General features: G+C 33.7%; 1 protein-coding gene across 5 annotated transcripts in view; it reads left to right on the top strand.

Annotated features, from left to right (window-relative positions):
* PFKP (phosphofructokinase, platelet) overlaps window positions 1–12,204 on the top strand; it is a 47,476-nt gene that overhangs the window by 25,138 nt on the left and 10,134 nt on the right. For 4 of the 5 annotated variants that reach the window (XR_012652868.1, XM_075045800.1, XM_075045803.1 and 1 more), the window contains 6 exons: window positions 314–378; window positions 1,078–1,147; window positions 3,910–4,056; window positions 4,914–4,984; window positions 5,478–5,565; window positions 6,513–6,665. Coding sequence is in view for 4 of the 5 variants with exons in the window: in XM_075045800.1 (XP_074901901.1) it covers window positions 314–378; window positions 1,078–1,147; window positions 3,910–4,056; window positions 4,914–4,984; window positions 5,478–5,565; window positions 6,513–6,665 (594 nt within the window). In the remaining variant the exon portion in view is untranslated. The remainder of the gene's footprint in view (window positions 1–313; window positions 379–1,077; window positions 1,148–3,909; window positions 4,057–4,913; window positions 4,985–5,477; window positions 5,566–6,512; window positions 6,666–12,204) is intronic. The other variant, XM_075045801.1, reaches the window with a different exon arrangement.

A 12,204-nucleotide genomic window follows, 5' to 3' on the forward strand; every position in this document is an offset into this window, starting at 1 on the left:
AGTCAGGTTTTGGTTCAGCTTAAATGGGGTGGGTGGGTGGGGGCAGATACATCGTTGGTTTTGTTTTGTTTTGTTTTGTTGTTGTGTCGTCCCCCCCCCCCGGAAGGTTTTAGTTGTCTGTTTCTACTTTGTTCTTCCCCTGTCCACTGTAATTTATGCTACGATAAGAGGTAGCTCATAAATTAATGAAATGTCAATATTTCTTTTTTCACTTTGGAAAGCTATTTCAGAATGATCTATTTACTGGAATACATTAAATAATCAATTTCCTGTGTTTTTTAAACATATTGAGTAATCAACTTGTTTTTTCAAGACTCAAGAAGTCCAGAAAGCCATGGATGAGGGAAGATTTGTTGAGGCTGTGAGGCTTCGTGGAAGGTATGGCCAATAACTTGTATCAATTTTTTTACTCTAGGAAAGCTGAATTGCTTTGCTATTCTGCTGGCACTTGACATTTTATTTTAGATAATTTAATATCCATATGTTTTTGTGTATTTGAGAATAATAGAGGAGACAGAAGAAGAGTTGCTTAAGTAGAATAATTGAAATTCTTATCTGCATAAAAACATGCAAAACAAAGAAAACTGTAATTCAGTACTGTGTCAGAATAGTGATGGGCACTAGTAGGCTACCTATTCACAAAGAAAAAGCTGCTGTGTTGTATGAGCTGACTGGTAGCAACCATATGTTTACTCAAGATTTTGAGGCCAATCCCGTGACCTTGTTTGTAAGTAGCTGGTAGTTTTCCAACAGTAATGTTGGAGGGAGACATTCGGCCCTCTTATTTGTCAACAGAGCATTTTCTGTTTCAAGTCACTTGATAATAAAATGCTTTATCCATGATCTGTAAAACTAACTTGCCAGCTATATCGTTATTTTATATTTTCTATTATCTTAAGGGATTGAGTATTTTCCAGTGTTCTCTCTTTTCCATTTTTTATTGTGTTTTGTATTTGTAATAACTTTGGTGCTAATATTGCATACCTGTTTTTAAAAGTTTCTGAAAAATTCAAGTGTTTCTTTAAAATAAGTTGAAAAGTTTACTATTTTACTTATGTTAGTTACTTATGTATTTAGGAGCTTTGAAAACAACCTTAACACCTACAAATTACTGTCGCACAAAAAACCAGATGCCGAGCTTCCAAAGGTAAAGGGGGTTTTTTTGAGTGTGCAATGCATGTCTGCTTTTGGGGTATCTTAACAAATAGTATTTATCTTCTTTTCTCCCCCTCATCCTGGCTTAATACTCTCTTCAAACCTATGTCATAGGATATTTTATAAAATCAGTTAAATATTATAATGGCAGAAAGATGCATGCAACACACAACTTTATTCTAATAATAACAACTAACTTTTTTAAAAGTGAAATACCTTTCTAACTAGAAAATTTCCTGCTAGACGGTTTCTTTCTCTCTTGGATGTATGTCTGGTCCCAATTGCTATAGTGTCTGGTCCTCATAGTTACTGTTATGCCCTCTGTTCCTTAACATGGAGAGAAGGAAAGGTGATGTAATCATGATTAAGAGGGTGGGGTTTTTATTGTGGTTGGTTTTGGTTTTGTTTCAAAAATAAGGACCTAAGTTTGACCTTCAAGAGATCAAAGAATTCATTATTTTTTTTGGTGGATAGTCAACATTTGCTTTGCCAGATCACATGTTTGTTTGTTTTGGGTGTTGTGGGGCTTGTTTGTTTGTTTGTTTTATATAGATATATATACACCAATGCAAATTTAGGACTGTTAGCACTGGGCTTTTGTATTTCGTTTTAAAATAGTTTTGCCATATCTTTTTGTGATGGATGGCATTAGAAGGAAATGTAGGCCACTTGTAATTATTAACTACTTGGATTTGACCACACTAGGTAAATCTTTGTGCTTCAATAAAAGGGGTTGCATGGGAATTAAAAACTGGATGAAATGTGCATGTCACAGGAATTGAGGAAGAGGTTAAGCTGATCAGGTCACTAGAGCCTACTGAATGCTCTCCTTCGACAGTGTTGCTGCACACGTGTTTTGCTGGTTGTGTTTCCTTTGCATTTTTCTACAATCCTTTGATTGTGCCAGAGCTAAAAAAGAAACCATACATGTTCTGTTTTGGGTCTCTTTTTTTGTTTTGTTTTGGTTTTTTGTTTTTTTTTTCTTTTGATTGAAAGAGATTCCATGATCATTACCTAACAACTGTTCTGTTTTTTTTGTTTTGTATTCCCATCTTCCAGGATAAAGCTAATAACCTCTAGCTCTTCTGCAGTACCAAATTGTTACACTTCTGTCTTGTTAATAGATATAAGCAATTTAAGGTTATCCAGCTGACCCTAAAGCATGATGAATTTTAGTGTGTAAGCTAAGGCTGTCAAATTTTATTGCATTTCACTTAGATAGTTTGCTATCATTTAAATTGTTTGCTAAATTCATACAGAGTGGTTAAACTTTAGCAAAGGTCAGGCATGTAAAGTTTTAATTCTTTACTTACATTTTGCTCTCAGTATTAATTTTGAAGCTGTAAAAATAAAACAAAATTAATAAAATGCAGTGTCTTAATTTTTTGGTAATGGATTATATTTTTATCTGTTGTAAAACAACACTTATTGATGTCAGTGAAACTGTATCAAGTTATACTAGCTGACCATTTCTTAATCAAAGACAGTGGCCTGTGACTTATCTGGAAATAAGCTTTCCATTTCAAGGAATACTTCATGAACAGAAGATCTGCATTTCATGCTCTGCAGTTAAAATTTAATCCAAAGATGCTTACTAGCATTCTACACACAGTAGCACTCTTGCTTTGTTTATCCTTACAGTGCACATTTTTTTCTATTACATTTTCCTTTTTAATACAAGTATTGGAAGTTTTTACCTCTGGGAAAGAATCCATGATCTGAATGATATTGGATTTATCAGTTTAAAGTAGTAATTCAGTTGAAGAAAGTATTCTTAATTTGAAAACTCTTGTGGTTTTAGAGTTGTGGCTGTTGTAACAAGACAAGTTTTTAATAGTATTTTGTAGCTAGATTGTGTGATTTTGGCCACTTGTGTTCAGTCTGTAATGCTTACATCCATTTAGATGTAGTTGTTTTATCTAGAGTACAATTGACAACAAAGCAATATAAATGGGGACTAAATGCATAGGTATGGAATACATATTATATACCAAATACTTATTATTTCATGTTATGTTTTAAATAGAACCTTCTCTCTTACATTGCCTGTGGTTTAAATTACAAAAGTATATTTGATATCTCAGACTTTTCCATTTGAGTAGATTAGTTGCCCACCTGGGATACTCATTAAACTTGGGGAGACACTGTATATAAGCACAGTTACTTTGAGTCATTCAGAAATGCTTTAAAAACTGCCATAATCTGAAAAATGTATGGTATTGAGAAAGATGCTGAGTGTTCCTGTTTACTACTATATTGTCAGCTGCTCTAAAAACCTGGACAATACTTTAAATTAAAAGTTGTCATCTGTTTCACTTTACGTGATACTGATGATATACACCTAACTGCTATGTGCTAGAATTGCTTCCTATTCTTTTCTTGGCTATTCTGGGTGGTTTTGCAAAATACTGCTTTGATAACATGAAACTGGTTTAGTAACGCAAGATATTTTATGTTTCTGGAACCTAGCTGAGCTATAATATAAAAACCTGAATAACTTAGTCTGAAAACCAAATAAAAATGTGAAAAAGTCTTATTTAAAAACAAACATTCTTTTTTAAACTGTTTATATGTGATCTTCTGCAAATGGGGAAATACATTTATGCACCTTCTAGTTAGCTTCAAATTTTGGATGGTTTTAGGGGCTTTGAAATTCCTTTCCTACATTCCAACATTTAGCAACTGTGTATGATGGAAAAATTAACCATGGTGTAGAAATTAAAGTGCTTATTAAATATTATTTTTCTCTTGCAGACTAATTTTAATGTGGCAGTTTTAAATGTTGGTGCCCCTGCAGCTGGAATGAATGCTGCAGTGAGGGCTGCAGTGAGAGTTGGCATAACTGAAGGCCATAAAATGTTTGCTGTCATTGATGGATTTGAAGGTTTTGCTAGAGGGAAGGTCAGTATTACATATGTGCATTACATAGTAGTATGTACCCCTTCCACACCACCACCTTTGTTTATGTTCTTAGAAGGTATGTTCTGTCATAACTGTGTGGGAACTGATTCTGTAACCTTTTTTATTTCATAAAGATATATAAAACCCAAATTGTTACTGTATTCCTCAACTATTCAAGTCTATAGAATCATTTATCTTAAGTATTGGTAATCACATGCTGCAGAGCTACAAAATTAGTCCAGATGAATCCTACCTTCAAATTTTGTTGATGTTTAGCATATGATAGATTTTCCACAGAATAACAGAAGAATCATTGATTCTGTGTCATGAGTTTTTGCATCTGTGTTTCTTTGCTATAAGAAACTTAGCAGTGGTGCTTGTTGAGGGAGAAAGCTTATCCCCAGGTGAGTTGGATTTTTCTGTTCCCCTGTTTTAAATATTAAGGATCAGTTGGTATACTGAGGAGAAACTGGATACAAAGTTATGATTTCTATGCCTAGCTGGAGCCTTAAGTCCCCAAACTAGCTTCAAAGACCTAGATTTAGATTTTTGTTTCACATTCAGTAGGAAAGGATGTGAAAATAGGATCATTATATGAAACAAAAAGGCAGAGTTGATCATGGTCTGAAGGAAGAAAGAACAAATAGAATGGAAAGGAATTGGTAAGAATTCAAGAGAAATTAAGTTAATGTCTTGATGCTATTTTCTTTCTTTGCCAACTTCATTTTTGGTGCTGTCAGTGCCCAACAACTTGTTTCAACAACTTTGCATTAAGTAGTACCTGGTGTTTGCTGCATGTCAAGAGGAGTAATTGGATAATTACTTAACAGGATCTCCATTTTTACTTTTATTCAAAGATAAAGGAAATCAGCTGGGGAGATGTCGGAGGCTGGACTGGTCAAGGAGGATCAATTCTTGGTACAAAACGGTAACATCAATATTTTGACAATTGATATGATGAGATGAATTCTAGTATTTCATATAACCGGTGTATGATTCCATGCTCTTTTCCTTCCACAGAGTGTTTTAAGTCCTCAATTTTATGTTGTGGTTTGGTTTTTTCTGTTTTGGTTTTTTTGTTTGTTTGTTTGTTTTTTTGTTTTTGTTTTTAAATTGTTATGTTCCAACTTGGATATCTTTATAGTACTGTACCAGCTCTGAAGAGAGAACATGGGAGTTGGGACCTCAACTTAAAAATTTCCTGGGGTCCTTACACTTAAAACGATTGCAAACCTGTAGTTTCTTTACAGTTGACATGATTCCTTAATGGATGTCAGGAAGAATTATTTGTATGGATAAAAATGTAAAATGAAAAATACTGCATTGCCTGCTTGGTTTACTGTTTCAGCTTAGTAATTGTTTTTTATTGCTGCAGAGTCTATAAATTTTTTTCATTTTTCTTTTGGTTTAATAATTTTTAGTACTCTTCCTGCAAAATATTTGGAGAAGATCGCTGACCAGATGCGCACTAACAACATTAATGCCCTTATGGTTATTGGTGGATTTGAGGTACACTAAAATGTCTAATTATATCTAAGTAGAGTAGAATTTCTAACAAAATGAATAGTCCACTTTAATTTTTACCCAATCTTCATGCAAAGTGCATTTGGTTACAACTATATTTGATACACAACATAAGTAGTGTTTAGGATCAGAAGTATTGTCAATCACTGATTCTGTGGAAAGCTGACATTCAAGACAGTGACTAGTAACTGCAAAATAGAATGTGCTAAGTGGATAAATAAGGTGAGATAGCATGATAGTATTTTTGTATTTAAAAAAAATAATTAATGACCTCAGTAGTGCAAGTTCCAGTCTATACTGTATCAATACTTAGAACATACTTCCAGAAGTTCTTAACTTTTAGTGGTAATTGCACTGTTAGTCCCTTATTGAAGCCACTCTTTCTCACATAGTGCATTTCAAAATCCGTAATTGATTTAGAGAAGTATTTTCTTTTTTTTCTGTATTTCATGTTCATTTCATTTTACCAAAACAATGAATTTTTGAAATCTTGATTCAGGAAAGTATTTTGCCAACTCTTCCCGAAGAAGAGCATGCTTATTGCTTCTTGATAATGAAAGAATCATTCAATTTTACCAACCTGTTAGGCATGGCCCTAGTTCAGAAATATTAAGATTTTAAATCAGGAGTAACAGTACCTGAAGATTGGGGAACTAGTTTGCAGTATGTTTTTGTTGTACAAAGCACTTTGTTATGTCTAAATTATATATCCCCTTGAAAATGACTGTTCTATTTATTGTGTTTTCAAATGTATACCTGTTTTTAATGCTTTCTTTTTTTGTGTGTTAGATTTTAGTGGTTCCTTAATGCTTTGACTTGCTGAAGTGTGCTGTGGTAGAAATGGCTCCCCCTGTGGCCCCTCCGTTTTATCACTCCAACTTTGCCCTTATTTTATTCATCCTAATTTTTCACCCAATGCCTGTGCCCAACAGGCGTACCTCGGACTTCTGGAATTGTCAGCTGCCCGAGAGAAATATGACGAATTCTGTGTTCCAATGGTTATGGTTCCTGCAACTGTATCCAACAATGTACCGGGTTCAGATTTCAGCATTGGTGCAGATACTGCTCTGAACACTATAACTGATGTAAGTCTATTCTGGTGTGTGCGCTTACTAACAAAGCAGTTCTGGTTTAAACTGACTAAATTGGCTAGAACTGGATATTTTTATAGACCAGAACTTTGGAAAATGATACAGTTACTTGATATAGCCACATTCATAATACCCATTTAAAAAAGAGAAGGTTTAGGATCCCAAATGCTTCCATTAGGTTTCCTCTGAAACTACAATGACCTGTAAACTTGTAAACTACAAAATAAGATGGCATATATCTCTTGTATATGGAAGAAAGAAACCTAAAGCTAAGACTTGACGATCATTTGATGCACTGCAGAGTAAAAAAATCCCCATTATGGGTAAACTATCAGTATACCTAGCTGTAACAAACACTGAGTGAATGTTGTTCTGTTCAGAAAGAGATCCTTATTTATGTAACATCTTTATTCCTCTAATACGTAATGTAAGATCCATATTTCTCTAAAAATAAGAATTGCATGTATTCTAGTAATAACAGATTTAACAAAAAGAGTTGAGACATAATATGAAGTATTTTTTAAAAAATCAAATCCAGTAATATGATTATAAATTAAAAATATATTGATTAATACTAAACTCAGTTGGACAGAAAGCATTGTCAAACACCTTTCAAATTAAATTCAGGCATGCACATTTACAGTTCATCTGAATCACTTAAGCATTAATTCATCACACCTCTGCTAAGAAAAGCAATTCTGTTTATATTCTGACATAATTTTGTCTGTGAAACAATAGCAGTAATGTTACACTTCCTTCAATTTTTTTATTTTCAGCATAATCTGCAGACACATACATATTGCAAATACAGTTGCAGAGTGTCCATAGTTTGTTCAAAACACAGCAAAGACCTAATAAAGCATTTGTCTTCAAAATTGAATTTACGTTTTTACTTACAAAGAAGAAATTGAATTATTTCATAACTTAGTGATTTACAATAAATTACCATATTTTATTACAAGTTCCACTTTCTGATTTTTGTCTCCAGCCACGTTGGAGCCAGAATGTAGAATTTTTCACTGATCGTACATATCAAGCTACATTTTAAAAAGTGAAAAATAACAAGCACAGTGCTCATGTAAACCAGGAAAAGAATTTCAAGTTGCTTTTGAAAATTAAATGTCACTTCTTCTATCACTTAGATACATTTGAAGATTTTAATCATGATATGATTTTCAGAAATTTGAAGGATTCCTCAAATGCTATCAACTTCAAAAGCACTAATATAAACTTCACCTGTTTTGTTTTATTTTACCATGGTAACATAAATATTTTTCTCTTCGGCAAAATAAACCCTTCAGTTAGCAAATTTCAGTTTCCTTAACTGTTGCCTCGAGCAAGACTGTAAGATAACTAAAATTTATCTTGAATGTATTCTTTATAGACAATGTAGGTTATAAATGTGGATGTTGTTTCCAGTTCTGGTAAATAAAAATATCTCTCCAAAATGATTGATCACAAATTAAGGTGAGTAAAATGATTGTGCATAACACCTACTTTTCTTCTTTTCTTTTCTTCATAAGCTTTGTTTGCCTAACTGACTTCTTTTTATAGGTTATTTCATGTAGAGGGGATATATTGTAGTCAGTCAGTCTCTCTCTCCTTGTTGCTGTGTTTTGCTTTATAGTTAGGTTTCTAGATATCATTTGCCTTCATTAGATAATAAAATGTCAGTATCTCCATATTTTCAATGCAGTAGTTGAATAATTCTCAAAATTATATTTTTTTACTCATAGCTTCTGTCTTGGTTTTGCATTTTATTTTGCCTAGATTTTTCTCTGAAATAAATATGAAATGTAATGGCTTTGCAAGATGTAGATTCAATTCAATGGAAAATTAAATTTTGTTCTCTTTTGGGGAAGGAGCAGACTTCTGTGTTGTGGCAACATTTCTGCTTGGTATCTTTTCAGTTTTCTGCTCTGATGGTTTGAGTATGATTCACTAAAACCGATAATGAAAAATGTATCCTTTCATTCCTGTGTCGTGTTCAGATCAGGTTTCATAATGATGATGCCCCCTCTTAAGTGTGACTGATAAGCTCAATACAAGTCATACAATTGACTGTGGTAAATGAAAGTAGCAGATGGACATGAATGTCCATTATATCTAGTTTATAGCATTTTTATTCCTATTGCCACTATTAGGTCAATAAATGTATCAGTTTTCAATGCTCTCAGATTAGTACCTCTTATGAACACCAAAATGTCATCACACTTAGTTTTTCTGTGGTACTTTTCTTTCTTCTGTGTTCTTGACAGTTTTTAGTAAGGTAAGTACATTTCTACTGGGTAATGAGGCCTTGATAGTGTTTGGCATTACTAGACACTTGTCAATGTTAGGTTGTTTAAAACTCGTCAAGGCATGTAAATGGTACCTGGAGACATTTGCACATAAAATGTGTTAAGATGCTGCATTTAAAAAGGAAAACAATGAAACCCAGACCAACAGATACATAACTTCTGAATGAGAGATTAGGTAAGAGCGTGCTTTTCCCTAAGTCATAGATAGTGGGTGGTACGTTTCCCAATAATTAGAAATTAGATTCTATAACAAATTCCGTAACCGTCTTGAAATGTTCCATTTTTGTTTTAAAATATAGGCTTGTAATCAGTTGAATAGTAGAATTTGGTTTGTTTTTTGAATAATGTTTTAAATTTATGATATGCTGTATTTTTCACTTCAGTTTTCAGAATATTAGAAAAATTGTCAATGAAAACTCCAATATAAAATACCTGGGGAAAGCTGGATGTTTCTGTACCTGAAAAGGGTATGCTTAAGGCTTGTATATCTAGATGTACAAAATAAATTGTTTAGGACTGCAGGATAAGAACCTGAACTTTTGAGTTTTCTGTGAAAAGAAGTATCAGTAAAATAACTACCGTAATAAAAATACCTATATTCTCAACTTCATGTTGCTAACCCAGTGAAGTGAATAGAATATTATTTCAGATAGCAGACCTCTGGAATGTGACACCGAAGAAGTGTTAGGTTTTTTTCTACATAATCATGAAGGATAGAAATTTCTTTTTAGATGAAAATTGGATTAATATTGATCAAAAAGTGGCATTAGCAATACATCTTGCAGATGGAACTAAAAAGCAGAAACCTACTGTGTAATTAAGTAGAATGAACAAGGAGTTAGACTCTTTCAGCTCCAGAACATGGAAAGAGAGTGGAAAGGATGAAAATTTAATTTGAAAACAAAGCCTCCTGATGGGCTAGAGGGAAGTGATGGAAAGAGGAATAAACCAGAACAAGGCATGGAAGAATATTCATTTGATTTAGGAGATGTAGAAGTAAATGGGGAGATGAAAAGAAAAAGGTATCAGCTAGAGATGGAGAAAAATAGAACCTGAGAAAGGGAGAGGCTAAAACTTGGTAATGTGTTTCTTTTGACAATCTGCCTATTCCCTTCATCAAAGGGAAGGGGGTACAGGTTGATCAATTAGTTTTGTGAGAAAAAGAATAGCAAGCAGCCACTGAGGAGCAAAGAAAGCTACAGTTACATTGCATTAATGGAGTCTCCATGCATTTCCCTTGAAAAACACAGATTCCTGTACCCTTCCAGTGCTGGTACTAGCATATATGGCTCCACATTAATCTGAACTAGGCAGCTGAAAATTAGCCTGGCCAAGCTGGCTAACCAGTTAAATTTTCATCCGCTTCAGCCCTAGCAACAGCTGGATGTGGAGGTAGAGCAGTAAATCCATCCCTTTCAATGGTCATTTGGATTTAGATCAACATAAAGACAACAAACCACAGTCTTTGCTTGACTGCGTGTATTTTTATAAAGCATCATTCGTTATGGCAATACTGTTTTTAAAAACACAAATACAATAAAAGGGTGTGAAATGATTAAACCATTTCATTGACATAGTACAGTATCCCTCTATGATCTTACTGTAGTACTTATTTTAAAAAAATAGTCGTAAAACATTATTAAAACCACCTATCACTTATTTATCCTTTATAATTATTAAGTGACCCTTTATTGAAAGCATTTTCATATTTTGCTACAGTGATGCAAAGATGTTGCATATAATCATCTAATGCTCGTGCTTGGTGAAGGTACAGTCTTCTGATATGTTTGCTGAAATCACTTGCATCAAATAAAATGGCAATATTTAATGCAAGTAAAACATATCTTAACTGCATCTTAACATATCATAAATGCAGACTAACCAATCGTGTTAGTTATTGCTCTAAATCTCCCTTCGACTTGGTTTCCCAAAAGTCTCAATATAAAACTTTTTAGAGAAACTCATGTTTTTCAGATCTTCATGAAGCCATGTGATTTTACCAAATCACTGTGACTCGGTGTACATCTTTATTTTTCAGTAGAAATAAAAATTCAAAGCAGCCTGACTGAGCTGAGTTGGGCTAGACAATTGCTGAAATTTTCTCAGTAAAGTCTTGTCCACTCAAAAAAAAAAAAAAAACAACCAAAAAAACCCCAACAAATTCCATTTGTTGCTCTTCTGGCTATACTGCTCCTCAGAGCTACAAGTCTGAAAGTGCAGTCTTTTAGACTGTGTTTCAGACTTAAACTGGAAATGCATTGTAGCACTGAGCTTAATTGAAAGTTGCACTTATGAAGTACATGAGTAGAGAGAGACTTTAGAAAGTCAGTTTGCACTTATGCACCTACTGCCACATGGCCTGTCCTCTCACTGAACAGGATCTGCTCTATCTAGGACAAAAACCTAGAAAGCAGAACTCTCACACATGAATATTTTTCCCATCATTTTGTCCTAAGTTATTGCTTAAATCAGTCACCGTATAGATATTTGTGGAGATAGCTTGATAGCTATCTAATTTTAATCTGCAATAGTTTGGTTCTCTTAGCTGATTGAGAAATTGAAAAGATGAGACTTCTGTGAAAATCAGTCCTTTCTGGGAGAAAGAGAAGAATGTAACGTACTATGTAATCAGGCTTTCTTGTGGAGAGTCATTACATAGGCAGTTTGAAAAATTGCCACACATCATAAGAGATGCTGATTAGATTAGAAAGAATTGGAATAATGTAACTAAAAATATGTTTACTCACTTAAAACAGCTGCAAAATCTTAACCTTTAAGTATTATTTTGACATCTATTAGGAACACCTAATCCTTTTCACACGATGATTTATTTAGTAGTGTTTGGAATCTTCCCAAGGACCTACAGCTGTTTTTCAAAGAAACCTTGAACTATACTTGTAAAGTTTTATTAACTCATCCATGTGCACATGTTCCTGGATTTTTCTGGGCCTAGGTCCAGTCTATGTGCATAGAGGCAGATGTGTGATGTTGATAGAGTCTTGGAAGTGATAGGCAAAACTTTTTTTCCTTTTTCTTGGTGGAAATCAATGTGTGTCTTGACTTTATAGGATAACATAGTTTTTAAAAAAGCAGCTTTCTTTAAGCATTTCCTTCAAGTTGTAGGTGGTTTACTAGTCAACTTTCTAAACTCCTTAACACGTATCAAACTTTGTTCTTTAAGTGGTTTCTTGTGGAATGGTTTCCAATAGATTTCCAGTCTACCTTTATGCTGT

This window comes from Buteo buteo, chromosome 2 (genome assembly GCF_964188355.1).
Source record: "Buteo buteo chromosome 2, bButBut1.hap1.1, whole genome shotgun sequence".
NCBI classification, from domain to species: domain Eukaryota; kingdom Metazoa; phylum Chordata; class Aves; order Accipitriformes; family Accipitridae; genus Buteo; species Buteo buteo.